Genomic DNA, 27,784 nt, shown 5'->3' with positions numbered 1-27,784 from the left:
GGCTGACTTTTATGTCTGACACTTATTGGGGGCCGTTTGGAGACCGCAGCTTGGGGAATCTCTTTCTCTCTCGGATGCACAATCAGAAACAAATGCAGCAGCTATTGACTGCGGGGGTTATTATGCCAGAGACCCCTTACGGGGCACTTTCCCGTTCGGACACCACCTGTCCGAATTAATTGCCCCCCTCCCCCCGGGGGGTCCAGGCTGCCGCCCGGGCACAGCACAACTGTAATGCAGCAGGGGGCCTGGGCACCGGCTCCCGAGCAGCCTGGGTTCCTCTCGGGGATTTGCTGCTGAGCTCACAAGGGGAGATCCGCGCTCGGCCGAGAGGAGCAGATGGCAGCTCGGAGTGCGTCAAATGCCCCCTGATCCCTAAGGAGTTTTTTTCTTGCAGTGGATACAAGGGGAACTTCCAGACGGTGCCTAGCACTGAGCTGTCCGCTGGCTCCTGGGGCGGACGGGCTGGGCTTTAAAAGGCAGAGGATGGGCGCGGGCAGCCCGCTCCCGGGGAGGCTGGGCAGGTGCCTCGCGCTCACCCCTCGCAGGAGCGGCCGGAGCCAGCCCGGAGCCGGCACCGCGCAGCCCGGGCGCTAGGAGAGCAGGAGCGAGGGCCGGCCACCTCCCAGCTCCGCTTGCCGGCCGCGCGGGGCGGCCAGACAGAGGCAGGGTCCCAGCATGGAGGCGCCAGGCTCTGCCCGGGCTCCCCGGAGAGGGCGCAGGGGCTGAGGGGCTGGTCCGGGAGGCGCACACGCAGCGCTGCGGCTTGCTGGGCTGTCAGGTAAGAGAGGGGCACGCGGTGCCCAGCGCCTCGGGGAGGCTTTAGGGGCATCCCCACCCCCCTGCGCCAGGGTCTCTGCCTCCCCTCCGTAGGTGCGACTCCCCACCCCCCGTGCCAGGGTCTCCCTCTTCACCCCTCCCCTGTGCAGGGTCTCTGCCTCCCCTCCCCCGGGTGGCACCCCTCCACACACACGCACCCTGTGCAGGGTCTCTGCCTCCCCTCCCCCGGGTGGCACACACCCCGTGCCAAGGTCTCTGTTTCCCTGGGTGGCACCGCCCCACACACGCACCCTGTGCAGGGTCTCTGCCTCCCCTCCCCTGGGTGGCACCCCACACACACCCTGTGCTAGGGTCTCTGTTTCTCCTCCCTGGGGTGGTTCCCCCCCCCCCACACACACACAGATCCTGTGCAGGATCTCTACCTCCCCTCCCCTGGGCAGCACCCCATGTGCAGGACACCCTAGCCTATTCCCCAGGCACAGGTGGGCTTTAGTGGCAGCCTGTTTTGCCCTCTCCTCTTGCCCAGGACTTTCTGGCTGCCGGGGGCTGTGGACCTTGAGTCACTCACATGCTTTCCATGCAGAGCCGCAGGCTGAAGGAGGAGGGGGCTCCCACCGGCAATCTCTGGCATTGCTGCTTCCCACCTGGAGCAGAGGCTGAGTAGCGGGGGGGGGGGGTGGCTCTGGGCTGGGGAATCCTGCAGTTAATCTGGGGATTCCCAAGCAGGGTCTGGTGCTTCCCCATTGCAGTGAGGTTGATGCACATTTGCTGCCACAGCCATCTGGATGGGACCCCAGGGAGAGGGGAAGCCTCTCTGAACTGGGAAGGGAGCAGGGATGCGGATCCCCAGTCCTTAGCCCTGGGGTTTTGCAGGAAACCTCAAGCTGCTCATCCCCATCTAATGCAGCAGTCTGAGCACCTCTGCCCTGGCCCCTTGAGGCACCTGGCTGAGCCATAGCATCAGCCCCTGGGAGACTGCTTTCTCCACTGGGGTCCAGGGAACCTCCCAGGGCCTGATCCCAAAGCCCATTAAAATCAATGGGAATCTTTCCACTGATTTCAGTGCAGCAGGCCTCCAAAGAACAAAGAGGGTGCCCAGGAGGGCAAAGGTTGCAGCAGGGACTGTCCCCCTCTCCCATCACAGGGAGTGCCCATTAGAGGCAAACTGCAGCTCTCCAGGCCAGGCTCCCAATGGCTTGTTGGGCATCCTTTGACAAACAGAAATCAGTCAGGGGAAGAGGCAGGAGGACTCTGCAAAGGCACTTTGCATGTAATAAAATTATTGCTAAGAATTCCATGAGTGCTGCTGGACCCAAAGTGCATTTCCCCCAGATAGCCCCTGCAGATCTGCTTCCTTGTCTTCACACACTAGAAAAACAGCTTAGATATTGCGGCCATGTGTTTTAATGCAATCAGCACTACTGCCCTCCCCCCACAAAGGGACACTTTACAGGTGACTTTCATACCTGGTGCATCGTAATTCACGTACCGTGTAAACGTTTCTAGGATTCGACTGCAGCAGTTTGTCAAAAATATGTTCACAGAATTTGCAGGAGTGAGGATTTAGAAGTGAGCTACAATGAAAGGAAGTGTGCCTTAAAACTAAAAAATACCAGCCTCGCTAACTGCTTCTGCTGGGGAAATTTGCTTTTAATCTCAGTCAAAATGGGAAGTATCCATGTGTTGGGCAAAGTTTTGAAAGCTGTTAATCTCAAGCACACTTTACACTTCAAGAAAAATACATATATGTGTTTACTTCAGGGCTGCGATTCAAGTTTTAAGCTTCTCAGCAAGTGCATAATACATATTTCAATCTTCCCAATATTTTCAGAGAAAAAAGGTCTTGGCCATTTTAGAATAAATGTATATACCTTCTATTTGAAAGTTTTATTTGAAAAAAGTGTGTTGTCCAAGGAAACTGTTTTAGCATGTTGTATGGATGCACTTCATATATATATATGTGCGTGATATATATCTACTGCCTCAGACACCTGCTTCAAAAAGAGAATGTTTTCACAAGATTGTTTTTTATTTAAAAGCACAATGCATTTTTAGCATCCATCTATATGAAACTTGTGTAATTCTGATGACTGTCTCCTTAAAACACTTGAAATACATTATGTAAATTTAGCAAGAAGAAACCAGCATTATCCCAATGTATTTTTCCATTAAGGTATAGATTTTTGAATGAGTACTTTAAACTAATGGGGAAATTTTGCAAATTTACACATAATTCCAGACAGTCTCATTCGTATTCATTGTCCATTGTGCTGTAAAAAAGCTCTCCAAAAATCCATGAGAAAACAAAAGCTTATTTCTCTAAGTGTAAAACAGCTCCATGTCTTATTACCTGATATTGGAGATAGTGCTTAGGTCTTGGCTCAGGGCTTTTTTTTAAGCTGAACATTGTTTTTTTTTCTTGCACTTACATTAGTGACAATGAAACCCCCCAGGGAGAGCCATCAAAATATTATTTACCGTTGCATTTCTAGACAGCGGAGTTAAATGTGGGCAGAATTAATGTCACCCATTAGAAAACTAACATCAGAAGAGACCAGCTCAGATTGTTGATGACACTCCCCCTACCCCAATATTTTCAATGCAAGAATGGGTAATACAATTCTAATACAAAAGGCTTGTGACCTCCACAGGCCCATTTTTCCCAAGCTGGGAAATAGCCAGGGCCAGCCTATCGGATGCTTTAAAGGGTGATGCACACATCTCTTATCTGAAGATATTACTAGAAGAAGTTATCACATGTAAAAGGAATTCTAAGATGGAGCACAGCATTCAAATGCTTTTGACACCACCCCTGACTGCAGATGCAAACCTCTGAGCAGGCACAAGTTGCCTGTTCCCCCGAGGGCCTGATCCAAAGCCTACTGAAGTCAGGTGAAGTTTCCATTGTTTTCAGTGACCTCTGGCTCAGGACCTCTGAGCTGCTGCTTCATGGGGTGTATGCAGATGCTCCGGCACGATGTCGGGCTATGTCTCTTCCCCACAGAAGCTTGAATTCACAAGCATCCTTCTGGAAGGAACCTGGATTAGTCATCACTTCGCCACAGATGGACTGCTAGGAAGTGTTCCATGGAGAAGATTATAGGTCATGGAAATTCCATTTTCTCCCTTAAAAGTAACATACCCCCACCACCTCCCCATGTTCATATTTTTTTTTAAATGTTGATTTTGAAAGGACTTGAAAGGAAAGACACTGATGCAATTAAGCTCTGAGGCTTATCAGACAATCGCTTCCTCCAGACACAGTGAAATGTGAGCGTTTGTTTTATGCATTGATGAGCGTGTTTCTTTAAGGAGCTGTGGCTCAGAGAGACAGAGTTAAAGGATGCCTTTGCTAGGCTGTTTAGCACAAATCTGGCATTAGTCTCTCTCCCAGACCCTCCATTTCAAACCTGCCTCTGGGTTTTATTCCTATGATTAGACATGGCTTGTGAAAGGGGAACTTCCAAAGTCCCTTTCAGCTTTTTTTGTGCCTGCATCTCTGTTAACGGGCACGCCGTTACCCACCCAAGACAAAAAGGATCCTTCTGTAGCAAAAGTTGCAGGCTCCCTGCTCAACTCCAGGCTTAGGCCATGGCTATACGTGCAGTGGCATAGCTGTATCAATGTATCTCGCTGATGGGAGAGAGCTCTTCCGTCGGCGTAATAAAACCACCTCCGTGAATGGCTGAAGCTCTCCTGCCAGCATAGCACTGTGCTCACAAACGTGTATGTCGGTGTAATTTATGTCGCTTAGAGGGGTGGTTTATTCATACCCCTGAGCGACATAAATTATACCAGCCTAAGCTTTCGCGTAAACCAGTGGTTCTCAAGCAGGGCTACGCAGAGGTCTTTCAGGGGGTACATCAGCTCATCTAGATATTTGCCTAGTTTTACAACAGGCTATATAAAAAGCAGTAGCAAAGTACGTACACAACTAAAATTTCATACAATGACTTGTTTACACTGATCTGTATACATTGTACACTGAAATGTAAGTACAATATTTATATTCCAATTGCTTTATTTTATAATTATATGGTAAAAATGAGAAAGTCAGCAAGTTTTCAGTAATAAAAAAGTGTGCTGGGACACTTTTTTGTATTTTTTAGGTCTGATTTTGTAACAAGTCGTTTTTAAGTGAGGGAAACTTGGGGTTACACAAGACAAATCAGACTCCTGAAAGGGGTACAGTAGTCTGGAAAAGTTGAGAACCACGGGTGTAGACATAGCTTTAGAAGTGAGAAATATATGCAATCCCTCCCTGACTCTCAAAACATTCTCACTGGATTTCGGAGACCAGTGAAAGCCACGTCCAGCCACTCCCGGCCTTGGTGTTTTGCCCAGTGACCTATGAACCCATTAGAAATCTAAAAATGTCAAGTTCTCAATGTTCTAAAAAGCACATGTCCTGGGGATGCAGTTGTGTAACGTGGCGCTGAATAACGCTCAGCAATGTGGCTGAAGATGTCAAGGAAGAGCTTGTGTATAAACTTCCAATTGCAAATTCTTTGCTCCTTCCCTGTTGAAAAACAGGCTCCACACTCAGAGGGTTAATAATTAATGGATATTACTTGATCTCATTCAATCCATTTCACAGAGAGAAATCACAGGTTGGCAGCACTTACAGGAACCTCAAAGCATCAGTAGCTCCACTTTGAAGCCAGCAAGCTTTGGAATATTACATTGAGATCTTTTGAAAAGAAGTTCAGAGCAGGAAAAATACCGCTTCAGCAATATCCCTGGAGTTGAGCCTCTACTATCGTCACTGTGAAGTGCTGTAAGGGAATCTCTCTCTGATCAGAGCTCCAACCATTGTGCCGCACAGCAGCGTTCACTATTAGTGCCCTGTCTTCCACAGGGTATATGGCCTCTGTGTGTGGTGTGTTTTGTTTTTGTGCAACTTGTGTGTTTTGAGAAATTCACCATGTGACTGAGGCAGAGGAGCAAAGGGACTTTTTTAACACCAGGCTGATCAAAACCATCAACGGAAAACCCTGAGAAACTGTCTGTCCATGGAGAAATTTTAATCTCTGAAACTGAGCACCAATCTAATGTCTGTTGGCAAAGAGACCAGCACTCCTGTCCTGTCCCATCCCACCAAAGGACTACTTTGAGATAAGGTGGTGTGCATCTTGCAATGCAAACCCTTGCATGTGAGCTTGAAAGAATTCTAGTGTTAGATTTTGTGCACAAATTCTGTTTGCCCTAGCGGGCTTTATGGGTGCAGTTTCGGATACCTCTGGAATCTTTAAAAGATTCTGCAGGTGTTTGTACCAACAAAGGGCAGGTGCACAGTTTTGAGAGTTCACAAGCAGAAGCCAGGTAGCCATCCCTCTGAAAGTGTGTCTAGATGACTTTAATATCTGCACTTTCATAATTTCTGATGTTAGTGGCAAATTTTCCACCAAAAATTTCATTGAAATAGGCACATTCCCATGAAACATTCTGATTTTGATTAAACTTTATTTTCTGATGGACGAGGACATTTTTTTCAACCAGCTCTAATAAGAAAGTAAAGAGTTCTTAAGGCTGTAAGGCTCTCTGACTGGAGAATTGATGAAATGGTGATGCTACAAGAGCTGACAGTATAAACTTTAATCTACAACGAGGAAGAGGGTTTTTAGTCATACTGTTTAAAACTCTTTTCTTTAGGGGGGAGGGTGGGGAGAGGAATAAACCCTATCCAACGTCAATTGCTAATTATCACTTTGAACAGGGGAATCACCTCCATCCTTTCAGTTAAGGTGCTGGAGGTCACAGTTAACTCCCTTATGTTTCAGTAGCCCTCAACAAAACTGGAGGCTCACATTTTGAAGGTAAAAAAGAAACGTGGGGGAGGGGAGGGAGGAGGAACCTCTCCAGAAGGGGGAAAATCTTTTCAGGCCTTCTGGGTAACATTATGCAAACCCCCCCGCCCCCCCAATTTTAAGTCCTTTGCAGATCATCTTTAAAAACACAGGGAAAATTAATCCACTGCCACCCAGGATATATCTGGCCCATGACTTAACTGAACTGCACTTTTTTTTTTTAAGACCACTACATAAAGAGACTGTACCTCTTTACTTCAACTGCACTGTCTATTATCTACAGGCTAAACCAGCAGCAGCTCCACTGATCATGGTCAACAAGACCTTAAACTACTGGGATCCTGATTTTGAGGATGATGTCATCAACATTAACGTTGGGGGTCTGCGAAGAAGGCTCAGCTCCAGTGCTCTTTCTAAATTCCCCAACACCCGGCTGGGGCGTTTGCTGTCCTGCGACTCGGAGGAGTCCATCCTGCAGCTCTGTGATGACTATGATGTAAGCGCCAGGGAGTTCTACTTTGATAGAAACCCAGGCTTCTTCCTATACGTGCTGCACTTCTACCAGACCGGGAAGCTGCATGTCATGGAGGAGCTGTGCGTCTTCTCCTTCTGCCAGGAAATAGAGTACTGGGGCATCAACGAGTTCTTCCTGGACTCCTGCTGCAGCTACCGCTACCATGAGCGTCAGCTGGAGAGCCGGCACTACAAGTGGGACGAGGAGAGCGAGGTCAGCAGCGTGGACACATCCCCCGACGAGATCTCGGACTTCAACCACGACCTGCTCCGCTACAGCACCCTGCGCTGTGGCAACCTGCGCAAGCGCCTCTGGCTCACCATGGAGAACCCAGGCTACTCCATCCCCAGCAAACTCTTCAGCTTTGTGTCCATCAGCGTGGTGCTTGTTTCCATAGCCACCGTGTGCATCCACAGCATACCTGAGTACCAGGTACTGGACGAGGATGACCACTTGCTAGACGACCCCGTCCTGCACAACCTGGAGTATTTCTGCATTGCCTGGTTCACCTTTGAAGTGTCCTCCCGCCTGCTCCTTGCACCCAACCTGAAGAAGTTCTTCACGCACCCGCTGAACTTGATTGACATTGTCTCAGTGCTGCCTTTTTACATCACCCTCTTGGTGGATGTGACCGTGGGCAGTGAGTCGGAGCTGGGGAACCTGGGCAAGGTGGTTCAGGTGTTCCGGCTCATGAGGATATTCCGGGTGCTGAAGCTGGCTCGGCATTCAACTGGACTGAGGTCACTAGGGGCCACCTTGAAGGTAAACGCCACTCTATGTCCTTATCTATCGCTGTGGTGTTTAGGTGTGAAAGATATGTTTGGTATTGCAATAAGGTGTAGCTGGTAGAGGTATCTACAGTACTTCCACTGGGGTCCCAGCTCATGGAAGCTGGAAGGTTCCTGAGGGTAATGTCACAAATCTTGCAGTATACTAAAAAAATCTGGCATGCTAGGCACTGTGTGCTCCCCTTAAAATGCCTGTAGCACTTTACATCCACACACACACTGCTCCCAAAGGTACACAGGCATTCACACTTGGATTTGTAGACATGCTTCAAGGAAAGCTAATGGCCGTGTGATACTCCACTATGCCAGTCTCTGCCAATAAAGTACCAGAGTGGTCAGAAAGCACAGGTGTAATGGAGCCAGTGGTGTGACTAGTTCCTGGCTTCATCTGGCCTGTGTGTTCTAAGAGCCACACGGGCCAAGCTAGCCAGAAGCCACTTAATGTTCTAATAATATGGCACACAACGTGGAGCTCAGCTGTGTGATCTACTCCCAAAACCCAGCTGCTTCAGCTTCATTCTACTTCTGTCTCCGGCATGGCTGAGGGGGGGCCTTCCTAGGAGCATGCTGCCAGCTCGCCTGAGGCCAACGCTCAAGCACTGGCATCCCTCCCTCTAGGGAGATGAGGAGATCCTGGGCCAGGTCAGCTCAGTCGCTCGCAATGCTCTAGTGGTCTGAGTGATTGGCTGAGGTGGGCTTTGCTTGGAGTGGCAAGCAGGTGCCAAGAGAAGGCCAAAAGACTGAAGGTACATCCAGTATAACAGGGCCTGGGACACAACAAGAGGCCCAGATCAAGGCAGAAAACGTAGCTTTTTGACAAAGAGCTGGACTGAATTCTGGGCACTTTCCCTTCTACACAGTCTGTAGTCTCTCAGGCTGCAATTCTGAGGGCTGAGCTGGAGAACGCTAGCACCCTGTCCTGAGCAGGCCAGTGGGACACAGGTCCAGACAGGGAGATGCTTGAGACACTGGCAGGAACTCTTTGAGCGGACCAGGATTCAGACACAGCAGAAGAGACAGCAGTTAAACAAGTCTGGCAGGAAGAGGAGTCTGCAGACTAGGGGCCCTCTACAGAAGGTATTTAACTCTTTACTGTTCAATGAACTGATGGGGGCTGAGGAAGAGTTTTCGGAGGTCATTACAAACCCTGCTATTAGTGTCCGTATTAGGACCCTCACGAGGCTGAAATCTCCATCCCTAACCCAGTCTCCACTGGCCTCTTGGCCATACCAGTTCCCCCCTGCCATTCTCCATTCACCACCACATAAATAGCAGCTGCTGAAGCCAGGCCTGGCCCAGCCCAGTCAGTTCAATCCTGCTGTAATTCCTCAAGGTCAGCTCCCCAGTTGCCTCAGGCTCCCAAGCATTGCTGCAATACAAACAATTAATCATAATAATAGCAATCATGTATCGTCTAAACAGTAGAGACTCTTACTGTAAAAAATTCCATATTGGGCACTGTGGCCAAAACCTCTCCTTTGAATTCCATCAGCCCACATGCCAGACAGAGGCACCTAAATACCATGCAGCTGTTCTCTTTACTTGCAGACGCACTTCATTGTCTTTCTAGTTACTGTTCAGAGAAACAGTCCTCCTCCCCTTTTGCCAGCAAAATGATATACATCTAAACTACCACATCCCAGGAGAGTTAGGGGAATAACTATACTGCCCGCCCCACCTACTGTTGGACAGCAAATACATCTTTAGAAAGCTAATGGAGATACCAATTAATCTCAGCCTGTATTTTTCTCCAGGCCTTGGCAGCTATGTCCAAAAAAAAAAATTCATAAAGATTCCTTGCTATCAAAGTGTGAGGCTATGCATATTTGCTTCCACTCCCACAGAAAAACACATACGGATGATCCTCCTATATCCTCATCCATGTGAATAGTTCACCAGTGCAAATTTATCAGACTTCCCCCTTGTTTTCTCTCATTCCCTCTTGATGGGCCCCTCTGCAAAGAGTTGTTTTCAAAAGTCTGGTCACCATTATTAGTCATACAAAATTACCATCCCATGCCCCCCATATTAACTTGTCAGTACCACATACCCTTATTTTCCTAAGTGTCTGTTAATTTCTATTGTATGCCCTTTATCTCTAGCCAAGGAGACAGTCAATACCTTCCAAGAAGGTATTAGAATTCAAAACTGAACTGAAATTGTCACCTAGCATGTTTATACAGCACCTGGTCCATTAGTTGGACTCATAGACCCACCCCTGCAATACAAATAATAAATCCTGGAATTCCTAGGGATAGATGGGGTATCACTGTGGCTTTTAACCCTTTTCATTTCTTATTTTTCAGTATTGTGGTCACTCCAGCACAGCACACACACCAAAACCAGCCTGGGGTCAGGAGGACTGGATTGACAGTGGTGGAATGGCTGCGAAACCTGAGAAACTGGGAAGACTAATTCTTGGACATGCACAGAGACAAAAATAGTTAGTGCTAGGGTCCCAGGGACCTATATTATGATCCCCATATGTGGTTCTGCAGTGTATGGTCGAGAGGCCCACTACCCAGACCAGCACACTTGAAAAGTGGTGTGATTTAAAATCACAAACATGTTTAAAGGCCTGAAACACAAAACATGTCTTAAGGCCCATGTTTTCAAGTGGTTTTTAAGATTGCTGTTTCTAAAGTCGTAGCTGTTCTTACTTAAGTAGATAAAACAATTCCATTTCTTTCTGAAAACCTGTTTCAAAAGTGAGCATTTAGCTGAGGAATCTGGCAAAGAATGGCTACAAACATAATGTAAAATTGTTACTTTCTTGGTTGCAGAATTCCAATAAAGCTGTAGATGTGGGAAAGGCTCCCTGAACTCTTTCAGTATTGCAGCTAAGTGTGAATGACAGCACAACAGAGCGGGGACTGACAGGCTCATTGTATGTTATGGAGGGGGTAAAGCCTGGGGAACTAGGATTTTCCTGTGCTTTGATTCAGCCTGAGCCACTGATTTGCTGAGCAAGTCTCTTGATCTACTTGTGATCCCATCGAGTCCAGCTGTAACATTTGGGAGAGATTGAAATCTCACTGAAAACACCAAACTGCTGTGTCAGATTTTAAGTCTTTTTTTGCTGGGCAAATAAATTACAAAGTATTGTTAACATTAACTTCCTCCCTTCTGCAAGAGCACACAGCATCAGAGGAATGAAAGCCCATTGACATAAGAGGGAAATAGGGAGTTGGTATCCTCTTTGGCAAGTGAACTGATTAGCATTAGTGCCACAGAGACATGAGTGGTGAGATTTCTGCTGTTTGTTATTGTAAAGAAACTCTGGATGTTCATCAAATCACCTGGGCCTGATCCAAAACCCATTAAAGTAATGAGCCTTCCCATTGCCTTCTGTGGTCTTTGGATCCAGCTCTTGGTTCTGACAAAGCCTCTCCAGGGGACAAAGACCCATGGGAAAGAGGATCTGCTACAAGCCAGCCCCAGCCCCACTTCACCCCAACCTCATTGTCTGCTCCTAGCTATTGTACTTTATTCTGTCCCGCCAGCCTCTTTTATTTTTATTGACTTTCTGAACAATTGGCCCTGGCATTCCATGCTGCAAAGAGGCTGCCTGCATGAAATTGACTTCCACAAGATGCTGCCAGCGAGGCAGCAGTGGCAGCAAACATCGGAGAACCTCTCTGCTCTAATTAGCCCCTTTCAGGGTTGGAAGGCCAATTTGTGATACTGGATGCAGCTATCATGCAATACAGGGGAGGTGCTGTATCTCATTGAAAGTCAGTGGTAGTGCCTAACTCAGGCACTTTTTAAAATCCCAGGTAGGCATCTATCTGTATCTTTAAATCCTAAATACCCTGGGCAAGTCACTTAGGGCTAGGTTTACAAAAGTCACACAGGAAGCCTACAGCTAAGCCAGGAAGTGCATCCAAATCTCCCGAGTCTCAGTCCAGTGCTCTATCCAGGAGAACATCCTTCCTCCCCTTAATTCTCACTTGTGCCTGGGCGGGACCGTGATTCCAGAGTCTTATGCCACATGGGCACAATAGAATATGCCAAGGAGTGACTTCCAGTCTTCACACTGCAGTCCCTTTTGTTTATTCATTTGTATCATCACCCTAATGTCCTAAGATAGAAGCTGAGCTTGATTTGATTTTCCTTTATTGCATTAGAGAAAATATCTTGTGTGCTCTTTTGAAAAAGCACTACCCTGACTCACGTGAAGGCCAGTTATGGGCAAACCTCTCTGGCTTTAGGGCTCCAATTTCATCAGAGCCAGTTAGTTTAGCTCCAGTAGTTGCATAGTAGGGAGTCTTCTAAAGCAGCTGGTATTGGGGTGATTATAGTAATTTCTTCCAAACCGACCGTCTCTCCTGCACAGTCACTTACTAGAAGCAGCTGTGTTCTTATGGAGTTACCAAGGAGCAATGCATTTTGAAAACAAATGACTGTGCGCAGGCAGCTGCCAATTTCCGAACATGACAATCTCTGATTCCTCAAGCCCCTGTGTTCTAGTCCTGGCCGCGGTTTGTAAAACTGAAATGTCTGAGTTACAGAATCACTCAACTCCTACTTTTGTTGCCCTCCAGTAACTCCCAGTAGCTAAACAGATACTCTTTAAAAATGTATAAACAATTTTTCTCTTGATTGCTGCCAGGCTAGGGCTGTTGAAGGTGCTGCTATGCTCCGGCCTGGAGCAAATGTTTTATAGCCAGTTGGTAAGTCCCTGAAAGTCAGGGGCTGCATTGCACACTCTGACCTAGCTTTCCCCACAGGATGTCACGTTGGCATCCACAGCTGCAGGTGATGGTAGAGGAAGATTAGCTTGTTCCTCCTTGGAATTCTTGTCAGGAGCTGTGCGGTTTCTGATCGCACTCTAAGCAAAGCCTTGTTTGTACCCTGTTGTGGAATCAGCCTCCTTATTCTCTCATCTGGACCATGGACTTTCTTTTCCCAAGTCGCTTGCTCTTCTATGTTCTTTGGGAAGATCTGTATCTGTAAACACTGTTTAATGGCTAAATAGCACAGTCCAGTAAAACGTGTGTAAACACACACACCAGCTGCTGGACACCTGAACATCCACATTCTGATTTCCTTCCTCCAACGGGTGAAAAGCAAGTTGGCAGGTGCCACATCACCACGCGCACACACACAAAAAATCTGCTAAGTACAGTCACTAGTTACAATCAGAAAGCTACTGAACTGCACCAGGAACCCTCCCATCTGAGGCATTGGGCACTCTGACTAGTATCAGGTAAGTATACCTCTTAACTCAGCTAGTTCTTAATCGCTTAATGTTTAGCTCTAGGTTGGCTGGTTTTTCTTTTTCACAGTCTGCACTGATTCATGCTGGTTTTGTCCATCTCTGTGGGTATGTCTTCACTGCAGAGCTAGCTCAGGCTCTTACCCAGGTGTTGCCCATAACCATCCTCCCATCCATCCACACACACACACACACACACACACACACACACCCCTCTCTCACCTGAGTTTAGTGCTTTCAACCAAGGTAAGCTGGCCTGGCTGGGGGTTTGGGTTACAGCCTAGGTTCCACTTTCAGGCTGGTAACCTACCCACTTTGCACTGAGAAAGTAGGCGGACTCATGTGAGTGCTGATAATCCTCCAGTGCCTTCCCACAATTCCCTCTGTGGGCCCAGAAGGACAGAAAAGTTCTCCCACTATTCACTAGGAAAGGATCAGAGCAGCTCAGCTTACTACAGCACAAAGAATCATGGGATATGTCCCCAAGTGTCCTAGCAACACATAATGCGGGTGGTGTGGTACAGCTACAGTGCAGATGCAGTAACTCAGGTAGGGCTTTGCAGTGTGGCTGCTCACATCAGGCCCAGGCTAACTTGGGTGCTCAGACCCAGTTTCCAATCACCTGAGTGAACTCTGCAGAGAGAACACCCTAAGTTTTAGCCTCACATTTTGAATACGTGGTGTTATGAGCAGCACTTTCTCCATAGGCAGAGTTTGACTTCTACACTAGGGTGGGGGCAGCTCCAGTCAGGTCAATGAGGCCACCCATGAGGAGGAAAATTCCGTGCCTGCCCAAGGCTTGCAGTTCGGGGGGGGGCAATGCCCCCCACTCCTCCAAACTATGCCCATGACCTTATCTATAAAACGAACACACACAAATAATTTGTGATGCAGTTAGGACTGCTGCACTCAGAACATGGCCCTGGGTTTTGTCATCTGGCTATTCACCTGCACACACATCTCTGTACTGTCCCACATTGAAAACATGTCCCTTTTAGCAGTTGGGTGAATTTATATAAGGTAAGAAAACCAAGTGAAATTGCTTCCTTTTTGCTGAATTGTCCTTGCTATACTGACTGGCTTAGCTCCTTTTCTCAGGGCTAGAAGACAGAGTGGTTGCCATCTGCCCTGCATGCACAACTCCCAAGGTGAAATCTTGGCCCTGTTGAAGTCAATGACAAAACTCTCATCAACTTTAATAGGGTCAGGATTTTTTCCCCCAGTTTCATTTGATTTTGGAGGTCTTCACTTACTATCCTTTCTGCTTCCAGAATGTCTTCCCTTTCTGACCTGAGCCTTTTGAGTTGTAGTTGTTTTTACACATTCCCAGCAGATGGACAAACCACTTCAGAAGCCATAATTGGCTCAAATTGCCAAGCAAAGAAAATCCAGTCCTATGAAGGATCAACCATCTTGGATTAATCCTCCTTTAGTCTTTGGCATTTCCATCCTATAGGAAATTCCATTATTTTAACATTTGTTTTTGTCCCAAATCAATCTTGACTTTCAATCCTGAAATGTTTTGTGGAATGGAAAATTCTGAAATTCAGATATGTCAAAATGTTTTGGTGTTGTCTTGATTTGACATTAATCTGTCACTCTGAGCTGTCATGGTACCTCATGGGAGTTGTAGGTTGGGTAACTCTTGTTCCCATGGTCCTCTATAGGCCCAGCTACCTGTCCAGACTACATCTCCCATGATACACTGTGGTTAGGTACAACTCATGATGTCCTGCAGCAGTCCAACCAGAGGAGATGACAGTGCACCATGGGAGATGTAGTCAAACCTTGGCCTACTGAGGAGAATGGGGGCCATGAGGCACTGCAGTAGCCCAAGCACATGTAGATCAATGTAGAACTGACCAAACATTCCAGTTTGGCTTGACCAACCAAAGTGTATCGATTCAGGTCAACCTGATGCACAACAAAATTCTTCATTTTGATTTTTGTAATGGAAAGTTGCATTTTTTTGGCCAGACATCCCATGGAACATTTTAGTTTTGTGGAAAAGGCATCTTCTGTTTAAAAAACCAAAAAATTCAAAAATGTTGACAGAAAAATCCTGATCAGTGCTTGCCATCACTAACCCATCTGCCCTTGTGGTCACCCTCCTGGCCTCTCCTATCCCCCATCATTAGGGCCCTACCAAATTCAGAGTAATGAAAAATGCATCATAGACCATGAAATCCGGTCTTTTGTGTGCTTTTACCCTATAGCAGTGGTTCTCAAACTTTAGTAACCCGAGGACCCCCATTTTGATTTTAAAATTTGCCACAGACCTCCAAGCCCCCTACTCAGCCCCAGGCCCTGGCCCCACTCCACCCCTTCTCCCAAGGCCCCTGCCCCACCCCACCTCTTCCCCCCCCTGCTCCACCCTGCCTCTCCTCTACCCTGTCTCTTTATCCCACCTCCCTTGAGTGCACCCTTTCCCCCAATCCCTCCCAGCGCCTCCTGCACGTTGGGGAACAGCTGTTCCCCAGCACTGGGAGAGAGGGGGAAGAGTTGATCAGTGGGGCCGGTGGCCCCAGATATGATTCCACCCATTCCTTCCCCTCCCTCCCAAGGCCTCCTGCGCTCTGTGGAACAGCCGTTCCCAAGCGTGCAGGGGGAGGAGTTGAGGGGGAGGGCCCGTGGACCCCCTGGAGTACCCTCGCAGACTCCAGTTTGAGGAATGCTGCCCTATACTATACAGATTTCTTGTGGGAGACCAACGTTTCTCAAATTGGGGGTCTTGACCCAAAAGGGAGTTCCAGGGGGCGGTCACGGTATTGCCACCCTTACTTCTGTGCTGACATCAGAGCTGGGCAGTCAAAGCGGCTGCCGGCCTGGTGCCCAGCTCTGAAGGCAGCACCCCACCAGCAGCAGTGCAGAAGTAAGGGTGGCAATACCAGACCAGACCATGCCACCCTTACTTCTGCGCTGCTGCCTTCAGAGCTGGGCGGCTGGGGAGTGGCGGCTGCTGACCGAGGGCCCTGCTTTGCAGACAGCAGCGCAGAAGTAAGGGTGGCAATACCATACCATGCCAGCCTTCCTTCTGTGGTGCTGATAGCAGCTCTGCCTTCAGAGCTCCTGGCCAGCAGCTGCCGCTCTCCAGCTGCTCAGCTCTGAAGGCAGTGCTGCCGCCAGCAGCAGCCCAGAAATAAGGGTAGCAGTACCGCAAACCCACCTATAATAACCTTAAAAAGAAAAGGGGGACTGGTGGCACCTTAGAGACCAACCAGTTTATTTGAGCATGAGCTTACATGGGCTACAGCTCATGCTCAGATAAATTTGTTGGTCTCTAAGGTGCCACAAGTCCTCCTTTTCTTTTTGCGGATACAAACTAACATGGCTGCTACTCTGAAACCTATAATAAGCTTGTGACCCCACCACAACTCCTTTTTGGGTCAGGACCCCTACTATTACAACACTGAAATTTCAAATTTAAATAGCTGAAATCATGAAATTTGATTTTTAAAATCCTATGACCATGAAATTGATCAAAATGGACTGTGAATTTGATAGGGCCCTACCCATCATCGTTGATCCATCCTCCTTCAATCACACACTGGTGCTCTCTTGCTAACCTAAGTGTTCAGGCAAACAACAGCTGCTGAATGCTATCCTTACAGATGGTACAGAGATTGACTTGGTCAGCTACACTGGGAAGTTACTGTTGTTTTAGTTTTTCCCCATGTCTAAGCTGCTGGGGCTATCCCGGTAACACATAGGACTGGAACGGAACTGCTTAATCATTAAGTCCAGCCCTCTTCTATCACAGGTAGCCCTGTCATATAATCATGTTCATAAATTGCTCAAGCATTAGCAGTGAGCTCTTGAGTCTTACATGACCAGTGCATGTTTTCAAGGTTGCTGAAAAGAGTTATTCTCTACTGCCATGCACAAAGACCTGTTAACAGTAAGGCCCAGCAGAGGCAGCTGTGTAATTCCCAGCACAGCACTTGATATTTAACACCAGGGCCTCCTCTTTCTTCAGCCCCCTTTCAGATGCTGGATATAGGTTCTATCATGTGTACAGCACCATAGGTTAGCATGATAGTTGCTGCTTTCTTCCCTTTATTTATACCCTCAGGACTCAGTCCTGTTCCCAGGGCATGGATGCACATCATGAGCCCCTTGTAAGATCAGATGCTGCATGTTTGTACTGTGCAGGCCCTGGGGTGCAGTGAGGTGCATGACCTGGTTATTGGAGAGCATGATCAGGCTCTAGATGGAGTTGGTCAGTTGTTACTGGAGAACAGGAGCATTGGTCATTTACTCTAATTCAGTGGGGGGCAACTGCAGTTGCAAGGTGTTTCCAAAAAAGCTGCACAGAGTTAAGGTGACAGCTACATTAAGGAGGTGCCTGGTGTATTTTGTAACTTAAGAAGCAAGTCTGGTTGCTGTACATAGACACCTGCAATAATGCATGTTGGGGCCCTTTGCTTTCTGGTATCTTGCTTCTCTGTGCTCCAGATCAGAAGGAAACACATTTTAAAACTCAGTTGTGTAAAAGCCATTTCCTCCTGTGCTTATCCTCTGAGGAGTGAGATTAGGGTCCTGGGATTCTGCGGCAGCTGATGATACCTGCCTACAATGCTGTATTTTAGCTCTGAGTGAGAAACACAACACCCTGTGGGCATGAACACTGGTTTTAACAGATCAGAAGCCTTCCTGAGCATGGACAGGGGGAAGTCTCACACTTCCACAGTCCCCAGCTGGTGTTTCTGCACTGTTGCCTTATCATTGATTTTCTGATTTCAAAAGTCAGAGCATAAAAGGATCCATTTGAATGAGCAGTTCTGTTGTGCACACATGTGATACTGACACACACACGAGTGATGCCATCACCTTTAAGTATCTGGGGTGGTGAAGTGGCACGGATTCCTCAGCACTGCATGGAAACCCATGGAGAAGTCAGGCTTCTTTTCCTGTGTCAGCAGGCAGAAACGGGGGTAGGGGCTGTTGTCTCACTGGTGGCGGTCCATCCAGTCCTTGCCAGTTCTGTGTTCAGTATTCGATACACACTCTTCTCAGTGACAACAGTAGAGCGGGCATCGCCTCTTCTTGGGTTTGGAGACCTGAGCAAGGCAGAGCCAGTGTGCAGGTTGGATCACAGAAACCCCCTTGGGAACTGCCAACTGATGGGCCGAGACTACTTCTGCCCCGGCAGCTTGGGACTTCAGTGCCCTGCCTAGTTTGAGCCAGACCCGCTAGCCTGGTGCAAACCCAGGCCCAGGTCTGAACCACATCCCACAAACTGCAAGCTTAATTAAAAGCAGCTTAAGAAGCGTTCCTGTCTTTAACACTGATGCCCGACTGCCAACGGGGGTTCAAACCCCAAATAAATCCATTTTATGATGAGTGGGAGGGGAGGGGAATTTCTTCTGTTTTAGCTACTATCTAGTGCTTTACTGGGGGAGGGGGGTGTCAACTTCGCAGGACAAGGAGCGTCCTGTGAGAGCCTCCCATTAGGAGAGATTCTGTTCTTGTGCTTAAGGCATCAAAGAGAGTCAAGCAGGGGTGCAGGAACAATTTGTGTTGTGGGGGTGCCAAGAGCCATTGAACCAAACTGTAAACCCTGTCTATAATGGAAACCACTTCAAGCCACCCCTAGTTCCAGCATCTATGAAGTCAAGTGGCAGTTTTGCTTACTTCCAGGGACATCTGGACAGACTAGGATTCTCGGACTTCTTTCTGGCTGGTTTCAGGCCCCGGAACAGCTTGGAGATGACGTTCGTCCGTGTGATGGATGGTCTCATTTGAGTGATGGATGGGAGACAGTTTTCCATACTGATAATGCCAGGTCTTTTGAGACCATTGATCGCTAGCCAACGTTGAGCTGCCTGTGTGGAGTCTGAGTAGCTGGGGGTGGATGGTGCTGTGCTGTGGCTGTGCGTGCTGCTCTATGGATAAACCGACTCCGGGGCTGTCAGCTCAGCACCTTTCACTGACACTAACATAGGAAAGAGCAGTACTGAATAAGACTGAGGGGGAGTGACTCCCAGCCTGAGAGGGGCTTGGAAAATTGGGGACTGTGTTTGCGTCAGGGGAGCAAGTGTGATGCAGGGGGAGCAGGAAGAGAAGAAAAGCAAATGGAGATTAATCTCATTTTGTTTAATATCTTTCTGCTGAAAGGTGTTCATAGATGCCATTCAGCAGGTCTCTGATCTATAAACTATTACAGACCTGGTTAAAGCCTAAGCATCCTTCATTCAGGCAAAATGGAAAGAGCAATTAAATACTTCTTTATGTTGTGATAACTGAAACAATAGGAGGCTACTGTCCAAAGCACTGGGACACGCTGCAAAGCTTGAATAGGGCTAAGGCCATGTCTACATTACAGGTGCTGCAGCAGCACATGTATGGTACTGTAGCGCCATAGCATAGTAAAAAGAAAAGGAGTACTTGTGGCACCTTAGAGACTAACCAATTTATTTGAGCATGAGCTTTCGTGAGCTACAGCTCACTTCATCGGATGCATACCGTGGAAACTGCAGCAGACTTTATATATACACAGAGAATATGAAACAATACCTCCTCCCACCCCACTGTCCTGCTGGTAATAGCTTATCTAAAGTGATCATCAGGTGGGCCATTTCCAGCACAAATCCAGGTTTTCTCACCCTCCACCCCCCCACACAAATTCACTCTCCTGCTGGTGCTAGCCCATCCAAAGTGACAACTCTTTACATAATCAAGTCGGGCTATTTCCTGCACAAATCCAGGTTTTCTCACATCCCCCCCACCCCCATACACACACAAACTCACTCTCCTGCTGGATTTGTGCAGGAAATAGCCCGACTTGATTATGTAAAGAGTTGTCACTTTGGATGGGCTAGCACCAGCAGGAGAGTGAATTTGTGTGGGGGGTTGGAGGGTGAGAAAACCTGGATTTGTGCTGGAAATGGCCCACCTGATGATCACTTTAGATAAGCTATTACCAGCAGGACAGTGGGGTGGGAGGAGGTATTGTTTCATATTCTCTGTGTATATATAAAGTCTGCTGCAGTTTCCACGGTATGCATCCGATGAAGTGAGCTGTAGCTCACGAAAGCTCATGCTCAAATAAATTGGTTAGTCTCTAAGGTGCCACAAGTACTCCTTTTCTTTTTGCGAATACAGACTAACACGGCTGTTACTCTGAAACATAGCATAGTAGACACTTCCTGAAGCGACAAAGGGGTTTTCCCATTGCTGTAGGTAATCCACCTCTGCAAGCAGCAGTAGCTAGGAAGACGGAAGAATTCTTCCATCGACCTAGCTGTGTCTATATGAGGAGTTAGGTCACCATAGCAACAGCTCTCTGTTGTGAATTTTTCACACCCGTGAGCATCGTAGCTATGTCAAGCTAACTTTTAACTGTAGACCAAGCGTAAGCCATGTGGTCTGAGGGATTACCCTAGGACTGGTTGCACATGCAGGGGTTCAGGGATTGATAGGTGTGAGAGAGAAAGCAAGGTTTCCAGTGTTTAATTACCACATTGTTAATAATTTGCACCTTATTTCCAAGCTGAATTTGCCTATCTTCAACTTCCAGCCATTGGATCATGTTATACCTTTGCTAGACTGAAGAGCCCATTATCAAATATTTGTTCCCATGTAGGCACTTATAGATTGTAATCAAGTCACCCCTTGACCGTCTCTTTGTTAAACTAAATAGATTGAGCTCCTTGCGTTTATCACTATAAAGCAGATTTTCTAATCCTTTAATCATTCTCATGACTCTTCTCTGAACCCTCTCCAATTTTTCAACTTCCTGTTTGAATTGTGGACATTAGAACTGGACACAATATTCACAGAGCCAAATACAGAGGTAAAGTTACCCAGATTATCCTGTTTACCTTTTTAAAAATATTGGCACACCATTAGCTTTCTTCCAGATTTCTGGAACTTCCCCAGTATTCCAAGACTTATTGAAAATCAACATTAATGGTCCAGTGAACTCCTCAGCCATCTTATTTAAAACTGTGAGATGTAAATTATCTGGGTCTGCTGATTTACAAAGGATTAACTTTAGGAGGATGTTAAAACAGCAGCTACTGAGTGGAATGGAAAGAGTTATCATATGATATGACGACATCATTTGGTTCCCCGCCCCCCAGAGAAATATTTAGTGAACACTTCTGCCTTTTCTGCATTATTAGTGATAATTCTATCGTTTCCATCTCGTATTGGATCAGTACCATTGTTAGGATTCTTTTTGTTCCTAATATACTTGGAAAAAACTCATTGTCCTTAACTCTGCTGGCCATAGAGTTCTCCTGGTTAGGAAAATGCTTTATTTCTGTTCAGTGAAACCTATTTCCAATCGACTTAAGCAAAACCAAACTAAACCACTCTTACACTGAAATGAATGTCCCACATGGCCTTTGGTACAGGTTTAATTATCAGTTTAAATTCACACCTTAAGTGATACCAATGTGACTACCTTGTGTAAACAAGCCCAGTAGAAAACATCCCATCTTTAAAGATTTCCATCTTTTTCCTGTCCTGCCTTGATCTACCAAGACTCAGGAAAGGACTCCAGATCAGTGCAAGGTAACTATCCCTGGGGGCTAGTAAGTGACACTAGATGACATGCTTCTGTCAAAAGCAGCCTGCCCATGTTTAAGGAAGGAGGTTGTTAAAAGGAAGAAGCTGTCACTCTGCCTGTCAGCTCCCCTTGGGATCATACAGCAAACATTGCCAGGTGAATAGAAATAAATCTCCACCAAAAGCCTGAGCTTATTCAAAAGGTTTGAAGATGTTATCAGCCTCAGTTAGAGGAGCAAAGTGGGTTCATCAATTCAGTCAGTACAGCTCTCATTAGCCATTTCTCCAACACCCAGTAGGATGGGGGCTTTCTAAAGTAAACAGCCCTTCCCTTGCTAGGTGCAGTCCCCCTCACTCCTATTCCTTCCCAAGAACACAAGGCTTCCTCTCCTGCCAACAACACAAGAAAATTATTTCAGTGGGGGAGAAACTTCCCATTAGAAGATATCCAGAGTTCTGCCAAGATAAAAGGAGAATGTGTCCAAGTGTAATTAGAGGAGACCATATTAGCAGGGGTGATGGGGGAAGGGGTGGGAAGCCTCTCTATTTAGAAGCTTTTCTGGGAAGAATATTTTTCCTCTCCTCCCCAAAGGCCGAGGAGTAGAAGCTGAAAGTAATGTAATGATTGCTATAAAAAGGTTAGAGTACAGTATTGATTCAGGAGGCTGCGTCCCATTAGCTCCAGGTGTAAATTACATACATATCCAGAGAGTTTATTTCCTGTAACCCTTTCTCTGCTGCATTGACCTCTGGATTCTTGTGCCTTGATTAGTTCCTCCTGTAGCAGCCTCCCCTCACTACCCTCTGTCTCCATGTTGTGTAGGATGAGATCTGTATCTCTGAGCTGTCTGCACTGTTCTGTGTTTTGACTTCCATGTGCTGTCGCTGTGCTACTGTCCCTCCCGATTTGTCACTTAGTCGCTGCCTATAAATAGCAGGCTGCCCGATAGCTCTCGTTCAGCCCACGTGACTCTGTATTCCTCCCCTCTGATGAATTGCGCCCGCTGTTTCCCACCTGACATGTGACAGCACGACATGCAGCGGTGACATTGATGGATTGACACACTACGGACCTGGCCTGTTGGCACGACAGCAGCTCAGAGTGGTTGGTGCATGTGCCAGGCGCCCCGCCCACAGCAGCCTTTCTTGAGACGTGCACGTGGCAGTTGCTGAGCAGAAGAGTCCTTGTCCTCGGATGTGGCAGCAGTGCCAGGAGCACTGCCAAACCGTGCTGATGAAACCAAACCCTCAGCCCACGGAATTAACAGGGCTCCAGCCTTGAACCTTGACCACCCCTTGTGCTTCCCACAGCAGAGGCAGCAGTGGACCCGGGTTTGACTGTAAGTTATCAGCTTCCAGCCATCCCTCACTTTAAACTCCAGTGGAGCGCCAAGTCCAGGGGAGTGGTGGATACCCATCACCTCTAAAAATCCAGCCATGTACATTGAAGGCCTAAAGCTGCATTTGGGAGCCTAATTTTAGACCCCCAGGTTTGAAAATGCCGGTCAGTGTTATCTGTGCTAAAGAAGTGAAGCCTACAGCATTTAAACCTCCTGTGGCCTTCATTCGCAGCCTACGTCCCACCTCTAAGCCTCAGGGGGCAGAGGAGTCTGGAAGCACCGATAGGCTTGGCAGTGGTATGGGGTGGACCGTACGGCTGGACTGAGTGGGTCAGGGGGCAGGACTGAGCTGCTGGTCGTGGAAGAGAGTCTCTGGGGCTATTCTGATCTCTGCCTGTGCCCCGCCTGCCTTCACCCCCGCAGTTGCACCTGCGCCTCTTTCACCCTCCATCCTCTTTCCAAGCCCATCACAGCTGCCCCGTCCATCTGCAGTTCCTGCTCACGCTGCAGGTTGCAGTGTTGGACCTTTGGAACAGAAGCAGTGAGCAGATGTTTGTGGGGCTCTAGAAAGCACCAAAGTCACAGAGACCCCATTAATCTAATGCAGGGGGCTTACATCAGTTCTAAACTCAGACATAACTCCCCTCCCTCCTAGCTTGGGAGTTCTGTGAAGGCAGAATGCTCTGCTCCCGAGGACAGGGAGCACCCTGCATTGCTCCCCAGCTCCCCAGGAAACTAACTTAGCAATGGTGACACACTGTCGCTAATCTTCTTCTGCCAGAAGGATGGATCCATCCCTCATGGGGTCTGGTGGTATGGAGGGGGTACAAAGAATCATCAGGAGGCTCCCAGACAAGCCTCCCATGAAATGGCAGTGACAAACAATGAGAGAAAACCACACTAGCCTTGCCTGGCTCATGCCCTTCTCTTGAGCTGTACAGCTGCTGGCAGGGCCTTGCTCATTGCCCAGCATCTGGCTCCATGGAGGTGCTTCCTTCCTATTATGAATGCAGGCTTACAAGTGGTAAAAGGGAAGAGAATGACAGATATTGATTCGCTACTGGGAAATCAATTGTGTCCCTGACAAATGCTACAGATCCCAGACAGGTTCACATCTCAGCTGCATACAAACCAGAGTCTAGTCTAAAGCATCAGTGGACACTCGGGCCATTTGGACTCCAGTAGCTCAGTGCAGAAATTCCATGAGCGCTAGGCAGGAGAGTCACTGGTCCCTCCCTGGTTCATTCCTCCCTCACAGTAACACCACTGGAAATGGCCAGGGCTTTGCTGGTTGATCCTGCAATAGGCAGGAATTGGAATCAGCAGTGCAGCTCGAGTCAGACCTGGAGAGGTGCCCCAGCAGGGCATGGATTTCAGGGAGCTTCAGTTGCCCCCATATGTAGCTCAAACTGGTGCCAGCTCTTGGATAGACGGCAAGTGAACACTCTACCCAGCAGCTGGCTCAAGACTGCCAATTGCAAACAATTAGAATAGCACAAAGCTCCCGCACCCAACAAGTGCAGAATTCTGTCTCCAGCTCGGCTTCCCACATTCCCAAAGAAATGCCTTTTCCCCATATGGTGGGAACCTGAAATCCTCTACTGGAATATTTAAGGTGCCCACACACCAGAGAGAAGGGAGAGAGACTGCTAGTTCTAATTCAGTGGGATGGATTCCCGCCTTCCCGTGTGACACCAAGGCAAAGAGCAAAGTTCCAGGGAAAGAACATGAGACACGAGGCAGGAGAACCAGTCGGAATATTAGAGAACGAGAGGGAGGGATGTCGGAAGCAAGCCTGGTTTGTATTCATGCTCATTAGGTCTTGTTTTCTGGCCCCGTAGACAGCGTCAGGGCCTCTGCTGACTCTCCCTTTGCTTTGCCTTTCAGCACAGCTACAGAGAGGTGGGCATCCTGCTGCTCTACCTAGCGGTGGGAGTCTCCGTGTTCTCTGGAGTGGCCTACACAGCCGAAAAGGAAGAGGACGTTGGTTTCGACACAATCCCTGCCTGCTGGTGGTGGGGGACAGTCAGCATGACAACTGTGGGCTATGGCGACGTGGTGCCTGTGACCGTGGCCGGCAAGCTGGCAGCTTCGGGGTGCATTCTGGGCGGGATCCTGGTGGTGGCTCTGCCCATCACCATCATCTTCAACAAGTTCTCCCACTTCTACCGCAGGCAGAAGGCCCTCGAGGCTGCTGTGCGGAACAGCGACAAGAAGGAGCCCGAGGACTCTGAGAATTATCCCAGCCAGAGCCATGACTCAGAGGCTCTGGGGGAAGCCTTCCAGGCAGAAGGCAGAGAGGATTTCCATGACCTGACCAGAGACGCCCTTCCTGCTCACTGACCGTACTGAGGCTAGAGAGTACGGCTCCTCTCTGGCACCTTCTGTCCTGGAGACGCATGGCAGCAAGGATCTGGTTTGTATGGTACTGTCCCTTCTCCCCCCACCGCCTCTCTCACTGGAAGTGAACAGGAGCGGAGACTGCAGACCTGCTCACGCAGTGTATCATTCTTCTGCCAGGATGATGAAGCTACCAGAACTAGAACAAGAGTGACTCTGTGGTGCACAAGCTATCCGGACGTTCATCTGGCCTCCCTTAGCACTCCACACAATGTTGGACTTCATCCTCTGCCGAGCAAGGGCCATTCAGAGCCAAGGGCTCAAAGCAGTATACCCATCTTGAGTGGGGCAGCACGCAGCAGCTGTACCCATTTGGGCACTTCTTGAATTAACCATATTTACTGTATTAATGGCAATGCTGTCAGTGCCCCAAAAAGGACCTATAAGCAGGTGCCAGGAAATTTGGAATTAAACATAATGCACTTAGAAAAGGAAACCAACGGAAGAAACAGGGAGACCTCAATGTATCCAACTAGCCTCCAGGAATGGTTCCCAAAGTCCTTGGTTAGCTAAGGGCAATCATCCTGCAGCCTAACGTTCTGTCACTGTCCATCATAATGTTAATGCCAGCCCCTAATCCCCTTCCCTGCCCTCCCCTAGACAAGAAGTGAAATCCAAATTACAATAGTGTTCACAATGGATAAAGTTGCCAAAGGAGGGGGGTGGAATGCACGACCTCACAATGTCTTCTCTGCAGCACTGGAGTGTGATGAGTAAGCCCATCTCAGACCTGGCTGCTTGCCTTGCGGGTATACAGTGAGAGCTGATATAAACGCTGGGTCCCATCCTCCTTACAGCTTCAGTCCTGGGAAAAGCCTAAGCTGGTCATATCCTTTCAGTGAATAAAGAGGAAAAATAAGGGTGATAAAGTTAATGGGGCCTAGATACCATGGTGAGGGGCGTACCAGGAAAATAGAGAGAGAGAGTTACATAGGATGTTCTGTTTTACTCCTAGTGCATAGCTGAAGCTGGAATCATCCTCAGTTGCCCTTGGAAGGACCCTCATCTCAGCGCATGCATTTGCCTTCATTAGTGACATGCAGTCATGACACTTGCTGTATTCAGAGCATCATCCCCCCAAGGAGCAATGTTCTGGAGAGAGGCAGAAGGCTGGGTTTGCCCTGGGCTCTCTGACACCACATGGGAAGTCCTAGGAGAGATCTCAGTAAGGCTGTGAGATGACTTCATATTTCCCAGCATTTCCCACATGTTCCCCAGCGTGGCACTGAGCCACATAGCATACCTGTGTGCAACTGGCATGGTGTGCATTGGCCAGACAGCCAGCAAACCCACTGCTCACACCAAATCTGCCCCAAGAGATGTGTAGAGAGTGTGTTTGTTGGCAGAGGTTGCCAGTGCTCTGATAGGAAAGCCCCGGAGAGAGCAGCTTTGCAAGAGATTTGACAGATGTAGCAAGAAGAGGCAATGTCATTGCTGTATGCGTGATGCCCTAAAGCAGAGTGATAAACCATGGCCTGTACCTAGACACATGCTCCATGATCCCTATAGGGTTTTTTGCCTTCATTCTCACAGCTTTCTACCTCTGGCGAAATTGCCGAGTACTGGCCATTCGGCTGTGTGCAGTGACTGTCTGCTGCAGGCTAGTTACATAGTGAAACAAAACTCCAATGCCCTGAACTTCTGGACAGGATAGTCTGCTGTGTCTGGGCAGGGCTTGTGAAATCTCCACACTTAGTTTTGGTTCCAAATTCAGCCATCTCTCGCTGACCCTCCCCACTGCTCTCCGCTGCCTCCTTGGATGTGCTCCAGTCCTTTCTAACTCTGTTACCCTCCAAGGCTTTTCAAACATCTCCTTGGCCCTTCCAGCACCCACCCCCCTGAAATGCCTCATTCGCATGGTCTTGCTCCACTCCCCGCTCCACACCTGCATACAGAGAGTGGCTAACGTCCATCCCCAGATCTCTGCCGGGATGCGTTTTTGGTTCCAGAGGCACATTTTTAGAAGCAGCCAAGGCCTTGTTTTGCTCATTCCGATCCCTAACTTTTAGAATGTAAGTTGCCCAGCACGTTCTTGCACCGTCACTGTCCCCCTCCTGAACCCTGCTCACAAGCACAGGTGCTCATCGCTTAACACTCCTGCACCCCCATTCCTTACAGCAGAGTTTATCATTTAGCTTAGCAGAGCAGAGCTGGGAGCTAGCTCCAGAACACAGTGTGCACATCCAATGGGTGATTTGACTGACCCCAGATTAAAACAAGAAACCAATGACTACCATGTGTGGCCTCCGATTTACCAGCTCACTAATGGATAGGAAATTGGGGGGCGGGGGGATTGCTGGCAGTTCCAGCCCTCAATAAGGCTAAGCCCTAAATGTAGAGGGGGGGAGTAAACCATCCCAGAAACAGTCCTTGTGGGTTAAGGAAGGTTGAGACACGTTGGCAGAAGGAAGAGAGCACATGAT

The 27,784-nt window shown here is 48.2% G+C and overlaps 1 protein-coding gene across 1 annotated transcript; it reads left to right on the top strand.

Annotated features, from left to right (window-relative positions):
* Positions 1 to 275: 275 nt before the first annotated feature.
* KCNS1 (potassium voltage-gated channel modifier subfamily S member 1) lies at positions 276 to 27,592 on the top strand. Its single transcript, XM_048820529.2, has 3 exons — positions 276 to 781; positions 6,871 to 7,863; positions 24,849 to 27,592. Exons 2-3 carry the CDS (start codon positions 6,898 to 6,900, stop codon positions 25,302 to 25,304), a joined length of 1,422 nt encoding a protein of 473 aa, XP_048676486.1. The 5' UTR covers positions 276 to 781; positions 6,871 to 6,897; the 3' UTR covers positions 25,305 to 27,592.
* Positions 27,593 to 27,784: the final 192 nt, after the last annotated feature.

This window comes from Caretta caretta, chromosome 13 (genome assembly GCF_965140235.1).
Source record: "Caretta caretta isolate rCarCar2 chromosome 13, rCarCar1.hap1, whole genome shotgun sequence".
NCBI classification, from domain to species: domain Eukaryota; kingdom Metazoa; phylum Chordata; order Testudines; family Cheloniidae; genus Caretta; species Caretta caretta.
Note: the sequence above shows the minus strand (reverse complement) of the source record. Positions and strands in the feature narration are given on the sequence as shown.